General features: G+C 43.0%; 1 protein-coding gene across 1 annotated transcript in view; it reads left to right on the forward strand.

Annotated features, from left to right (window-relative positions):
• Window positions 1–15,631, forward strand: part of LOC311147973 (ral GTPase-activating protein subunit beta-like) — a 59,925-nt gene that overhangs the window by 16,276 nt on the left and 28,018 nt on the right. Inside the window, exons 6-16 of the mRNA XM_084184837.1 lie at window positions 5,980–6,111; window positions 6,593–6,771; window positions 8,430–8,578; window positions 8,843–9,068; window positions 11,042–11,243; window positions 11,502–11,669; window positions 12,154–12,268; window positions 12,541–12,688; window positions 12,810–12,874; window positions 13,023–13,167; window positions 13,977–14,098. Coding sequence (XP_084040963.1) covers window positions 5,980–6,111; window positions 6,593–6,771; window positions 8,430–8,578; window positions 8,843–9,068; window positions 11,042–11,243; window positions 11,502–11,669; window positions 12,154–12,268; window positions 12,541–12,688; window positions 12,810–12,874; window positions 13,023–13,167; window positions 13,977–14,098 — 1,651 coding nt within the window. The remainder of the gene's footprint in view (window positions 1–5,979; window positions 6,112–6,592; window positions 6,772–8,429; window positions 8,579–8,842; window positions 9,069–11,041; window positions 11,244–11,501; window positions 11,670–12,153; window positions 12,269–12,540; window positions 12,689–12,809; window positions 12,875–13,022; window positions 13,168–13,976; window positions 14,099–15,631) is intronic.

Consider the following 15,631-nt stretch of genomic DNA (forward strand, 5'->3'; position numbering starts at 1 on the left):
ATTTTCCAAGCTGTTTAAAGGCACAGTAAACTTCTGACCCACTGGAATTGTGATACAGTGAATTATAAGTGAAATAATCTGTCTAAACAATTGCTGGAAAACCTAAGTGTATGTAAACTTCCGACTTCAACTGTAGTAGCCATATCTAGGAAAACCAAAGTTCCAAAGGCTGGACCTAAGATAGTGTATGAGGTAATACAATACGTTTTGTAGTGATTCCTATGTTGTTGATGTAAATAATATTTGTTGGTCCGTGGTGTGTAATGAGGAGCAAACAGACGTTGCACTTGACACATTTATGAAATTGCTTATCCCAGTTACTAATAAGCATGCACCCATTAAGAAAATGAGTGTAAAAACTGTTAAATCCCCGTGGATTGATGGAGAATTGAACAATTGTATGGTTGAGAGGGATGAGGCAAAAGGAATGGCAAGTAAGTATGGCTGCACAACCGATTGGCAAACATACTGCCAATTGAGAAATCATGTGACTAAACTGAAAAAAAGGAGAAACTACATTATGAAACACAGATAAATGACATAAAGAATGATAGTAAAAAGCTTTGACATTTTGGGAAAAAAGGCAAACTCAGCTCCATCATTCATTGAATCAGATGGCTCATTCATTACAAAACCGACTGATATTGCCAACTACTTTAATTATTTTTTCATTGGCAAGATTAGCAAATTTAGGCATGACATGCCAGCAACAAACGCTGACACTACATATCCAAGTATATCTGACCAAATTATGAAAGACAAGAATTGTAATTTTGAATTCCGTAAAGTGAGTGGAAGAGGTGAAAAAATTATTGTTGTCTATCAACAATGACAAGCCACCGGGGTCTGACAACTTGGATGGAAAATTACTGAGGATAATAGCAGATGATATTCCCACTCCTATTTGCCATATCTTCAATTTAAGCCTACTAGAAAGTGTGTGCCCTCAGGCCTGGAGGGAAGCAAAAGTCAATCCGCTACCTAAGAATAGTAAAGCCCCCTTTACTGGCTCAAATAGCCGACCAATCAGCCTGTTACCAACCCTTAGTAAAGTTTTGGAAAAAATAGTGTTTGACCAGATATAATGCTATTTTACAGTAAACAAATTGACATCAGACTTTCAGCACGCTTATAGGGAAGGACATTCAACAAGCACAGCACTTACACAAATGACTGACGATTGGCTGAGAGAAATTGATGATAAAAAGATTGTGGGGGCTGTTTTGTTAGACTTCAGTGCGGCTTTTGACATTATCGATCATAGTCTGCTGCTGGAAAAATGTATGTGTTATGGCTTTACACCCCCTGCTATATTGTGGACAAAGAGTTACCTGTTTAACAGAACACAGAGGGTGTTCTTTAACGGAAGTCTCTCCAACATAATCCAGGTAGAATCAGGAATTGCCCAGGGCAGCTGTCTAGGTCCCTTACTTTATTCATTTATTTTATTTATTTTTATTCAATCTTTACTAACGATATGCCACTGGCTTTGAGTAAAGCCAGTGTGTCTATGTATGCAGATGACTCAACACTATACACGTCAGCTACTACAGAAACTGAAATGACTATAGTGCTTAACAAAGAGCTGCAGTTAGTTTCAGAATGGGTGGCAAGGAATAAGTTGGTCCTAAATATTTCAAAAACTAAAAGCATTGCATTTGGGACAAATCATTCACTAAACCCTAAACCTCAACTAAATCTTGTAATAAATAAAGTGGGAATTGAGCAAGTTGAGGTGACTAAACTGCTTGGAGTAACCCTGGATTGTAAACTGTCATGGTCAAAACATATTGATACAGCAGTAGCTAAGATGGGGAGAAGTCTGTCCATAATAAAGCTCTGCTCTACCTTCTTAACAGCACTATCATCAAGGCATGCTACATGCTATAGTTTTGTCATACCTGGACTACTGTTCAGTCATGTGGTCAGGTGCCACAAAGAGGGACTTAGGAAAATTGCTATTGGCTCAGAACAGGGCAGCACGGCTGGCCCTTGGATGTACACAGAGAGCAAACATTAATAATATGTATGTCAATCTCTCCTGGCTCAAAGTAGAGGAGAGATTGACTTCATCACTACTTGTATTTGTGAGAGGTATTGACATGTTGAAAGCACCGAGCTGTCTGTTTAAACGACTAGCACACAGCTCAGACACCCATGCAGACCCCACAAGACATGCCACCAGAGGTCTCTTCACAGTCCCCAAGTCCAGAACAGACTATGGGAGGCGCCCAGTACTACATAGAGCCATGACTACATGGAACTCTATTCCACATCAGGTAATAGATGCAAGCAGTAGAATCAGGTTTAAAAAACAGATAAAAATACACCTTATGGAGCAGCAGAGACTGTGAAGCAACACAAACATAGGCACATACATACACACACATGATAACATATGCACTATACACACACGTACACATGGATTTTGTGTTGTAGATATTTGGTAGCACTTAGTGTGTTGTCAATTTTGTAATGAATGTATTGTAATGTTTTTAAAATTGTATAACTGCCTTATTTTTGCCGGACCCCAGGAAGAGTAGCTGATGGGGATCCATTATAAATACAAATACACTTAAATCTTTTGTCTTGCCCATTCACCCTCTGAATGGAACACATACACAGTCCTTGTCTCAATTGTTACAAGGCTTAAAAATCCTTCTTTAACCTGTCTCCTCCCCTTCATCTACACTGATTGAAGTGGATTTAATAAGTTAAATCCTTAAGGGATCATAGCTTTCATCTGGATTCACCTTGTCAGTTTGTCATGGAAAGAGCAGAGTGTTCTTAATGTTTTGTACACAGTGTGTAGGCAGGCTAGAAATGTTTTAACAATTTTGTGAAGGTTTAATTCAATTGCCCCTCCCTGTTGCACACAACAAGCTTATATTCCCCCTGTCACAAGGGGATGTATGGCTGATTTAAGATGAAAATTCGTCAACCCTGTTACTTTATTTGGCGCTTAAAGATTTCCGGCATTTCCTGGTTGCTACAATTCTAATAGGTTTGCCTAATTTCCGTTTATGTGACAAAACAATCAAGTATCATTTTACCATTTAAACTGCTTTGTAATATATTTTCTATATATATTTTCAGCTGTTTGAAGCTGGTGAAACTTCAGAAAGGGAAGCATAGAAATAGCGCACATAGAACATATCTACCGCTTCTTAGACTTGCTTTCATGGAGAATGACAGATCTATAACTCACATTTCTATGTTAATTTGGTCGGGTTGCCCAAAAAGTTAGATATTGCAGCTTTAATATGTACTTACTATAGTAATTTTTTTAATTTAACCTCTTGAGATTGAAAAACAAATTGAGCATGTGCTCTTCATGACAGAATGTAAAAATGAGGTTAAAAAAAATATATAAACTCAGCAAAAAAAGAAATGTCCTCTCACTGTCAACTGCTTTTATTTTCAGCAAACTTAACGTGTCAATATTTGTGTGAACATAAGATTCAACAACTGAGACATAAACTGAACAAGTTCCACAGACATGTGACTAACAAATGAAATAATGTGTCCCTGAACAAAAGGAGGGGAGAGGGGGAGGGGAGGGGAGGGGGGGGGGGTCAAAATCAAAAGTAACATTCAGTATCTGGTGTGGCCACCAGCTGCATTAAGTACTGCAGTGCATCTCCTCCTCATGGACTGGACCAGATTTGCCAGTTCTTGCTGTGAGATGTTACCCCACTCTTCCACCAAGGCACCTGCAAGTTCCCTGACATTTCTGGGGGGAATGGCCCTAGCCCTCACCCTCCGATCCAACAGGTTCCAGACATGCTCAATGGGATTGAGATCCGGGCTCTTCGCTGGCGATGGCAGAACACTGACATTCCTATCTTGCAGGAAATCACACACAGAACGAGCAGTATGGCTGGTGGCATTGTCATGCTGGAGGGTAATGTCAGGATGAGCCTGCAGGAAGGGAGGAGGATGTCTTCCCTGTAACGCACAGCGTTGATTGCCAGCAATGACAACAAGCTCAGTCCGATGATGCTGTGACACACCGCCCCAGACCATGACGGACCCTCCACCTCCAAATCGATCCCGCTCCAGAGTACAGGCCTCGGTGTAACTCTCATTCCTTCGACGATAAACGCGAATCTGACCATCACCCCTGCTGAGACAAAACCGCGACTCGTCAGTAAAGAGCGCTTTTTGCCAGTCCTGTCTGGTCCAGCGACGGTGGGTTTGTGCCCATAGGCGACGTTGTTGCCGGTGGTGTCTGGTGAGGACCTGCCTTACAACAGGCCTACAAGCCCTCAGTCCAGCCTCTCTCAGCCTATTCCGGACAGTCTGAGCACTGATGGAGAGTGTGTGCGTTCCTGGTGTAACTCGGGCAGTTGTTGTTGCCATCCTGTACCTGTCCCGCAGGTGTGATGTTCGGATGTACTGATACTGTGCAGGTGTTGTTACGCGTGGTCTGTCACTGCGAAGATGATCAGCTGTCCATCCTGTCTCCCTGTAGCGCTTACTTAGGCGTCTCACAGTACGGACATTGCAATTTATTGCCCTGGCCACATCTGCAGTCCTCATGCCTCCTTGCAGCATGCCTAAGGCACGTTCACGCAGATGAGCAGGGACCCTGGGCATCTTTCTTTTGGTGTTTTTCAGAGTAAGTAGAAAGGCCTCTTTAGTGTCCTAAGTCTTTATAACGGTGACCTTAATTGCCTACTGTCTGTAAGCTGTTAGGTTCTTAACGACAGTTCCACAGGTGCATGTTCATTAATTGTTTATGGTTCATTGAACAAGCATGGGAAACAGTGTTCAAACCCTTTACAATGAAGATCTGTGAAGTTATTTATACTTTTTCAAATGATCTTTGAAAGACAGGGTCCTGAAAAAGGGACGTTTCTTTTTTTGCTGAGTTTATATATATATTTTTTTACCAAGTTACACTACCCAAAAGGGACTCATTTTGTCGACCGACCCATAGGCCGAATTCATTCCATTTAATTTTACAGTCGCCCTCTTTTCTCTTCCTTGTCAGAAGTGGTATTATTTGAGCAGTTTTAACCCCTTCCACTCTCCTGGCTTACTGTGTGGGTGCTCTGGTGTTGACTTAGTAGCTGTTCTAAAAGCTACTACCTAGACAGCTTGTCACTTGATTTGCATACCCAGTGAGTCAATTTGACTATTGGACTGCTGTGTGGCATTGTACTTTGCCTGTAATGTAGCTAACCAGCAGTGGAAAAAGTACCCAATTGTCATACTTGAGTAAAAGTAAAGATACCTTAAAGAAAATGACTCAAGTAAAAGTGAAAGTCCCCTGGTAAAATACTACTTGTGTAAAAGTCTAAAAGTATTATGTTTTAAATATACTTAAGAATCAATAGTAAATATAATTACAAAAATATACTTAAGTATCAAAATTAAAAGTATAAATAATTTCTAATTGCTTATATTAAGCAAACCAAAAGCATATTTTTTTATAATAATTTTTTACGGACAGCCAGGGGCACATTCCAACACTCAGACATCATTTACAAACGAAGCATTGGTGCTTAGTGAGTCCGCCAGATCAGAGGCAGTAGAGATGACCACGGATGTTCTCTTCATAAGTGTGAGAATTTGACCATTTTCCTTTCCTGCTAAAAATAAAAAATGTAATGAGTACTTCTGGGTGTCAGGATAAATGTATGGAGTAAAATGTACATGATTTTCTTTAGGAATGTAGTAAAGTAAAAGTTGTCAAAAATAGAATTAGTAAAGTACAGATATCCCCCAAAACTACTTAAGTAGTACTTTAAAGTATTTTAACTTAAGTACTTTACACCACTGTATCTAACCTCTGAAGTTTTCAGGTGGTTCAAAAAGAACTGTGAGAGCAGAGAAACACTATCTGCTATTTATTTTTGCAGGAAGTACCATTATCAATTTTCAAACATAATGACAGAGAGGAGGAAATGGGATACTAACTTGTGTATGTGTGTCTGCTTGTGCGTCTTGTCTGTGGGTTGTCTTTCCACCCAGGCTGTTACGGTTCACCCACGGCCCCTCGTTCCCCCCGTTTAAAGTCCCTGATGAGGATGCCAACCTGATTCCAGTAGAGATGGACAACGACTGTGTGGCCCAGACCTGGTTCCGTTTCCTCCACATGCTGAGGTAGAGAAGTTCTGGGCCCATATCCACAAAGCGTTTCAGAGTAGGAGTGCTGATCTAGGATCTGTCCTCACAATCTTATTCATCATGATCTAAAAGTCCAAACTGATGGTTGATCAGCACTCCCACTTTGAGACGCTTTGTAGATACAGGCCCTGGTGCTGTCCTTACATGCCCTTTTTTCTTCATCTACTTTATTCTTGGCCACATAATATTAGGTTGTATTAATTATGCACCAAATGGAAGAAAACGGACTGAAACATTGAGGAAACTGGACCAATACAAATAAAAAATTTAATAATATGTATTTAATAATTTTGCAAAAATGTTGACTGTGGCTAATGCCATTCAGTGTTCTAGACATTTTTTTTTCCCCCAGCACATTGGCAACCCCACCCACTAATACAGGTCTGTGTCAGTGAATGAGGCCTGTGTGTGTCAGTCTATCCTCACCTCTCTCTCCTGCCCCTTGTGGTTTCCATAGCAACCCCGTGGATCTGAGCAACCCGACGTTGGTGAGCACCACGCCCAAGTTCCAGGAGCAGTTCCTCAACTCGAGCGGCATTCCCCATGAGGTGGTGCTACACCCCTGCCTCAAGCAGCTTCCCCAGATCTTCTTCAGGGCTATGCGGGGGGTCAGCTGCCTGGTGGACGCCTTCCTGGGTGAGAAGAAGCGCTCCGTCACTCAGGGTCAAGTGGTGGTGCAACACGGTGCACCTCAATAGTCTGAATCAGGGTTGGGGTCAATTCAGGAAGTTAACAAATTCCAATTCCCCTTTTTTTTCCTAATTGAAAGGCAATTAGGAAAGTTGTAATTGGAATTCAGTTTACTCCCTGAAATGGAATTGACCCCAACCCTGGACTGAATTTGTTTTCATACAGTATTTGTCAGCAGTTTGAGCTGATAACAAAAGTGTCAATTTGTGCCTTAAAGGCATAGTTCACCCAAATTACTAAATAACATTGTTTTCCTTACCCTATAAGAAGTCTATGGACAAGGTATGACAGCAATCTATGCTTTGTTTTAATTTCTCTGGCACTGTTTCCAAATGCTAATGTTTTAGCATTTACGGCACAAATCCCATTCAAGTCATGGGACCGATATTAGCATTTTTCGTGCATGTTCAAAACATCTGCAAGTGACTTTGTTGAGCTTCACAATCAATTTTAGCATGCTAATATCGGTACCATGACTTGAATGGGGTTTGCGCCACAAATGCTAAAACATTAGAATTTGGAAACCATGTCAGCGAAACTAAACCAAAGCATGGATTGCTGTCATAACTTGTCCATAAACTGCTTACCGGTTAAGCCCTGCAAACAGGGGACGTCCTGAGGACATTCCCTTAAGGGTTTCTGCGTGACGTTATCCTACTGACGTTCTAAGAATGTTGCGTGATGGTCCCAAGGGAACGTTCTGGGGGACCTTTGTCTAGTTCCTTGTACGTTCCCAAGACGTCATTGAGGAACACGTCAGGATCTTTTTAGGACGTTCTTAGGACTTTCATTTTACTAGTCCTTAGGACATCGCATGATGGTCTTTTTATAGTTCCCGGTTTGTCCCGGGGATGTTATTAGGACGTTCTTGGGACATTGTGTCATGGTCACCTTAACTTTCTTGGGACGTTTTGCCATGGTCCCCTGGAGGTTTTGTCATTTGACAAACTGGGCTGAGGGACTCGCTATTACAATCAAATGGGCCGTTTTAGTTGATGGTAATGGTTGAAATGGGTTTAAAAAGAGCTGAAAGATGTGACTTGTACTAGTTGAACTGGCTGTCATTGACAGCTGATGCCACATTGGCACTGTTCTGTTTGCATGTGGGCATAACAAGTTAGTTGATACCCCCCTAATAGTATTATGTTTTAAGTGTGTCAATGAGGCCTGAAAAAGCACAGGCACAAGTAATATCGCTCTATAACCTACTTATTAACACCTATTGGTTGTGTGGTTGGACAAAAATGGGGTTAACTCATGGGATGTTGCTCTCTTACCTCTTAACTTAAGAAGTCTTCAATTTTCTGGTTTCCCTTCAGGTTTTTAAAACCTGCACTTTTTTCTCTTCCATTCCTTGAGGTAATCACTGATCTGATCAGGTTGAATAAGTGAAGGAAATAGGGGGAAACAATAGCTTTACTTACAGATCAGTGATAACCTCAAGGAAGGAAGAATAAATGGCATTTTAAAGGTATTGGAACAGAGGCTTATTCTTAACACTGTAAGAGAGGACATTCTATCAGAGGCAGGACACGCCACAGCCATTGGTTTTTCTGACTATTGGGTGTGTCTTGTTTTGGGACCCACCCCATTCTCCTCCGCAGGCATATCACGGCCCAGGGTTGACAGTGCCCCGCCCACACCGGTCAACAGACTGAGCATGTCCCCGCCCTCCTCCAACAACACCACGCCCCCACACAGCCGCAAGCAGCGGCACACCGTGGTCACCAAAACCGCCAGCAAGAGTTTAACTGTAAGTCAACTGTATAGCCTACAAATCATGTGCATACGTCATCCTGACCTGTGTACTGTGCTTACATCAGCAGACCTGGTTTCAAACAGAATTTGTTTTCTTTCAAATACTTTGAGTGTTCAATCTCGCTTGCCTGGAGTGCCAGACAGGGTGGGGTTTGCATTTTCGTGGACTACTCTATTGGCTCAATCGCACCAGGGCAAGCTCAATGCAGTGGCGCTAAAGTATTTGAAAAATACTAACCCCCCCCCCCCCTCCATACAGGGCAGTGCAGCCCAGCCGGCCAAAGTGTCCGTGTCCCAGCAGCTGTCGTCGTCACCCACCCTGCTGGCCAGCCCCACTCAGAGCAGCTGGGAGATGCAGCCGCTGCCCGCCCCCGCCAGGCCCAAGGTCAACAGCATCCTCAACCTCTTCGGTCAGTGGCTGTTTGACGCGGCGCTAGTGCACTGCAAGCTCCACAGCGGCCTCAGCCGAGACCCCAGCATGACTGGTAAGCAATGACTGATCTGACTGGATGGACAAGCTTCTACCATTTGTGCGAGTGTGTGTGGTGGGGGGAGGTTGGGTTGGATGCATGTCTTTGTGTTGGGTTAAGGGTTGGACTTGTGTGTGTTTTGGGTGGAGTGGGCTGGGGTCAGAGGACAGGGTTTTTTCTCTCTCCTCTCTCTCACTACTTTTCACATCTGCTAAAGCATTGTGTGGAAACTGCTCTGACTTCAAGAAGGTATCAGTTAGTCTAACTGACATTCCACTCCACAGAACACTGTAGAATGGAGAATTCAATCTAGACGCGCCTTTGCGCATTTCCCCAATCAGTACACCCAATGTCCCCATCTCCAGCGTTTTATTGCAGTGGTCACAATATTTAATTTATACAGTCAGATGAACACAATGAACTTCTGCATGTCTCTGTGTAGTTCCGTCGTGTGCCTTATGATTGTAGGAGATGACGGCACTATTATAGGATTGATTCTCAATCCTGTTCCTGAAGAGCCATAAGCTCAGCAGGGATATGCCTGATTCGGCTCATCAAGGGCTTGAAGAGATCAGTTGATTAAGGGTGGTATTCATTAGGGCACACAGTCGCAAAATGTTTTGCAACGGAAAATGAAAATGGGTGTTTCTTATTGGACAAGTTCAGGTAGTCCCTCCCTTTTTCAGTCCATTTTCTTCAGTTTGGTGCCAAATAAATATGACCCAGGTGTGATGGCACTAAGCTGGGAGAAAGACCTGCAATACTGCGGTTTTTCAAGAACAGGATTGAGGAACACTGATTAAGCACATATAAAAAGGTAGAAAAGGAAGGATCATGGATCATAATGTCCAGGACTGTCTCTTATCTCATGTTTTGGTGTTTGTGTCTGTCCTGCATGCTGACTCTTGTCTACCACGTCTGATGTTTCAACAGTTTCAGGGTGAAAGATCATCCATTGAGGAGGAAAAACACAATTCATGCATTTAGAATGAATTGAGAAAATATCGATATGCTTTGATTTGTCTCTCCACTATTTCTGTTATCTTGCAGCCTCTTTTATCCAAATTCTCCTTTCTTATAAATCTTGTAAGTAGGAGCTGCGGCTTTTCTCTTGACTCGCAGTCAGTTCTTTGACTCCTGCTTTGGTTTAATTTCTCCATGGTCATCATCGCCCATCATCGTTACCTTTTACCCCCACCACCGTCATTTGAGCGTTGCGCCAACGTTCTCTCAATGTTCTGCGGGTTGGAAATGGAATGGGAGCACACAGCCTCGTCACTGTCCCGACATAGCGTTGCCAGTTTGTGACCACACCACCATATTCCAGTGACTTTTTATTTATTGTGCCACATACCCTTTTTGGTTTGCCCTGAATTCAGCGCATTGTTCTCTTATGGTTTCCCCTTGTGTTGTCAGTTCACTTATAACTTTATTGACTTTTGGTTTGGTGCCTCAATGCATGAAGTAAATGTCTGTACCTTGAGTGACATCATCATAATGCAAGTACAAGGGAGCTGAGCTGACACAGAGATTTTGCGCCGACGTCTTCTTGCAACTTGTCTTGGGAAAATATGTTCACCTAAATCTTTCAAACCTCAATTCCATTCACTTAGCCCATGATAAAGACAACACTTGTTATGGCAAACTCTGTGTCAGAAGGCCCTTTTTGTGCGCCTGCTGATTTACGTACGTATGTGTAAATATTTGTGTGAGTCTGTGCGTTTGAAGCCACTTAGGTTTTTAGTCCTTGTCTTATTTTGTTTCTGCTTAGTGTGTTTGTACAGTTTGTGTGTACAGTATTTACCTCAGTTTGTATACTTTTAATGTGTATGTGTGTCTGGTTACTTTTCAGTGTGTTTTCAGTGTGTTTATGTCTCTGTTTCTATTTGTGTGTTTTTATCTGTTTTCAGGCGTGCATGTGTGAGGATTGTCACCTGTCCCATTCCGGGCTTCTTTCACTCATGTGTCTCCTTCTGTCACCTCCACAGCCATAGCCACTCAGGTGGGTCTGGAGCTGAGAAGGAAGGGATCCCAGATGTCCACCGACTCCATGGTGTCCAACCCCATGTTCGACACCAACGAGTTCCCAGAGAGCTACGAGGCGGGCCGTGCCGAGGCCTGCGGCACCCTCTGCCGCATCTTCTGCAGCAAGAAGACTGGAGAGGACATTCTCCCAGTCTACCTGTCCAGGTAAGACGGCAGTTTCATCCTAGCGTGCTAGCATGCTAACGGTGGCTGTAAGTCTGCAGCGCTGCTGTATGTGGGCCTACGTGTGGAGGTATCTTAACTCTGCATTTGTGTTCGCCTTCAATTATTCGCTATTTGTGTTAATCTTGAATCTGTCAGGTTCCGCATAAAGCTACCTGAATTAATATTTTGACCCGCTGCAAGTTCAATCGCTATGATTCCTATTTTGATCTGAAGAAACGGCTGTCTTTTCCCTCGCAGGTTCTACATGGTTCTGATCCAGGGCCTCCAGATCTCTGACTTCATCTGCAGGCCCGTGCTTTCCAGCATCATCCTCAACTCCTCCTCTCTGTTCTGCTCCGACCTGAAGGGCGTCAACGTGGTGGTCCCCTACTTCATCTCAGCTCTGGAGACCATTCTGCCAGACAGGTGACAATACAAAATATATATTATGTACAATCCTCTAAAACCACCAAACATGAACAAGGCTTGATGCTGAAAATGGACACTATTGAAAAAGACCCAATAGTATATTTTAAATCAAATCAAAGTTTATTTGTCACGTGAACAGCATACAGCAAGTGTAAACATTACAGAGAAATGCTTACTTGCACGCTTTTTCAAAAAAATTCTGTAATACTAGCTAAATCAGATTAAAAATAAAAATAAATCACACAAGAATAAAGAATTTAGCTGTTTAATGATTGTGGTACAGTGAACAAAAACCAGACCATTCTGGTGATTTACTGTGATCATCTGAATGCAATGGAAGTTGACCAGGGGCTAATAATATCTGTTAGCTAATGCCATTGATGGAAAATACTTGAGCAACCATAAAAAACCATAGCAATACAATTCAGATCATTTCTATACTCTAGAAATTCTAATTCTAGGGTACTGCCCTCTGCTACAGGGAACTGTCTAAGTTCAAGCTGTACGTGAACCCCACTGACCTGAGGAGAGCTTCTATCCATATCCTACTGGCCATGCTGCCTCTCCCACACCACTTTGGCAACATCAAATCCGAGGTATGGAAAATGTTGCATTGTTGCAACCTTGGCTTTTTTTAACAGCGTCTGGTGACTACATTACATCATCTAGTCTAGTAAACATGCTTTTTAATATATTATTTCCCAATGCAGTGGGAGCCCTACACCTTGATAAGAGTGATGTGGTGGACACCAGGCATTTTAATTAAAGTTAAGAGTTCTGTTCAACTTAAGTTGATGTAGTTAATGTGGCTTGATTTTGTGTTGTGGGTAGGGCGATCGATTGATTGACTGATTTGATTGATGTGTAGGTTCTTCTGGAGGGGAAGTTCAGTGATGATGATGGGGCACCCCACGACCAGTCCGTTTCCTTCCTGTCCCTGAGACTGCGCCTGGTCAACGTCCTCATCGGAGCCCTGCAGACAGAGACAGACCCCAACAACACCCAGCTCATCCTAGGTCTACCACTCACTACCGTTCTCTCTCTTCCTCTCTCGCTCTCTTCCTCTCTCGCTCTCTCTTGCTCTCTGTCTTTTTTGTCCCTTACATCTATTAAATCTAGAATTTTTCATCCTTTCAGGTGCAATGCTTAACATTGTTCAAGACTCTGCACTGTTGGAGTCCATAGGTGCACAAACTGAAACGGTAAGACCTCTATGATTTCTGTCGGTGTTGATATAAACCTAACTACCGTCATTGACTCAAATAAACAAATTGATCAATGTGATTCAATGGAGTTGAATTTGGAGGCTTTGCTAACGCTCTCTGTCTCCCTGTGTTTGTATGGTACCAGGGCAGTGTGGATGGGAGCCACGCGGGGCTGAGGGGCCACAGCCGCACCAGCAGTAGCATCAGCTTTACTAGCGGGGGCAGCACTGGCACTGAGGCCACCAGCCCAGACTCAGAGCGCCCGGCTCAGGCGCTACTCCGGGACTACGGTAAAGCTAGTCCATTAAATTATAACTAGCTAGCGTTAGTACGATAACCTTTACTATGATATCTGATTGTAGCCACGTCACACAGACTACAATAAGGACTTACTATATGCTAACTAGCTAGCGATAACACAATTGCTATATCTACTATTACTATGATAACCGATTGTAACCAATAGCCATTTTCACACGCAGGCTGCGTTTAAAGTCAGACTAGGCGTGTTATATTGTGTTTAGCACGATAGCCATTACTACAATCATTTTATTTAGCCTATTCATTTCACTTAGATGTTGAATGTTGTTGCTGTTTCCATTCACAAGTACTGACACCTGGTCAATGTTCTAGAAATGCAACTGTCTCAATTAACACTGTATTTTTCATAGCCAACGTGGTGAAAGTGATATACAGAGTTAAAAAGCGCTGGGTAAAAATTATCTGTATGTGATGCAAGCACTACACTTATTTGCTGTGATGCTGTGCTACTGGTCTTGAACTGGAAAAGACTATCCCTCAACACTATATTTTATATACGACTCTTAAAAAGCCATTTCTTTTTTCCTACTGTGTGAATTCTGTTTTCACCTGTTGAGTTTAACACTTACTTCCGGTTTCACACTGCATCTGATATTTCACATGATTAGTGTATTTTTACTTCTGTGTGCTGTGTTATGGAAGGCTGCCACATGATCAGATCTTATTGAGGTCATTATTCAGATAATGTGTAATGGGGTGGTCCATCTGTGGTGGTGGTGTTTTGGTGGTGGTGTTTTGGTGGTGGTGTTTCGGAGTTTACATCCTTTAACTTTTACAGATACTGCGGCGGGCCTCCTGGTCCGCAGCATACACCTGGTCACCCAGAGGCTCAACTCTCAGTGGAGGTCCGACATGAGCATCTCACTGGCCGCCCTGGAGCTGCTGGCGGGCCTGGCCAAGGTGACTACACTACACCACAACACCGCATGCTAGACCTAACTAGACCTACAGTGTGGGGGGAAAAGTATTTGATCCCCTGCTGATTTTGTACGTTTGCCCACTGACAAAGAAATGATCAGTCTATAATTTTAATGGTAGGTTTATTTGAACAGTGAGAGACAGAATAACAAACAAAAAAATCCAGAAAAACGCATGTAAAAAATGTTATAAATTGATTTGCATTATAATGAGGGAAATAAGTATTTGACCCCCTCTCAATCAGAAAGATTTCTGGCTCCCAGGTGTCTTTTATACAGGTAACGAGCTAAGATTAGGAGCACACTCTTAAAGGGAGTGCTCCTAATCTCAGCTTGTTACCTGTATAAAAGACACCTGTCCACAGAAGCAATCAATCAATCAGATTCCAAACTCTCCACCATGGCCAAGACCAAAGAGCTCTCCAAGGATGTCAGGGACAAGATTGTAGACCTACACAAGGCTGGTATGGGCTACAAGACCATCGCCAAGCAGCTTGGTGAGAAGGTGACAACAGTTGGTGCGATTATTCGCAAATGGAAGAAACACAAAATAACTGTCAATCTCCCTCGGCCTGGGGCTCCATGCAAGATCTCACCTCGTGGAGTTGCAATGATCATGAGAACGGTGAGGAATCAGCCCAGAACTACACGGGAGGATCTTGTCAATGATCTCAAGGCAGCTGGGACCATAGTCACCAAGAAAACAATTGGTAACACACTACGCCGTGAAGGACTGTAATCCTGCAGCGCCCGCAAGGTCCCCCTGCTCAAGTAAGCACATATACAGGCCCGTCTGAAGTTTGCCAATGAACATCTGAATGATTCAGAGGAGAACTGGATGAAAGTGTTGTGGTCAGCTGAGACCAAAATGGAGCTCTTTGGCATCAACTCAACTCGCCGTGTTTGGAGGAGGAGGAATGCTGCCTATGACCCCAAGAACACCATCCCCACCGTCAAACATGGAGGTGGAAACATTATGCTTTGGGGGTGTTTTTCTGCTAAGGGGACAGGACAACTTCACCGCATCAAATGGACGATGGACGGGGCCATGTACCGTCATATCTTGGGTGAGAACCTCCTTCCCTCAGCCAGGGCATTGAAAATGGGTCGTGGATGGGTATTCCAGCATGACAATGACCCAAAACACATAGCCAAGGCAACAAAGGAGTGGCTCAAGAAGAAGCACATTAAGGTCCTGGAGTGGCCTAGCCAGTCTCCAGACCTTAATCCCATAGAAAATCTGTGGAGGGAGCTGAAGGTTCGAGTTGCCAAACGTCAGCCTCGAAACCTTAATGACTTGTGACCTTAATGAAGATCTGCAAAGTTGATGTGTGCAAACCTGGTGGCCAACTACAAGAAACGTCTGACCTCTGTGATTGCCAACAAGGGTTTTTCCACCAAGTACTGTTTTGCAGAGGGGTCAAATACTTATTTCCCTCATTAAAATGCAAATCAATTTATAAAAATTTTTGACATGCGTTTTTCTGGATTTTGTTATTATTCTGTCTCTCACTGT

This window comes from Coregonus lavaretus (genome assembly GCF_964263955.1).
Source record: "Coregonus lavaretus genome assembly, chromosome: 20".
Classification (NCBI taxonomy): domain Eukaryota; kingdom Metazoa; phylum Chordata; class Actinopteri; order Salmoniformes; family Salmonidae; genus Coregonus; species Coregonus lavaretus.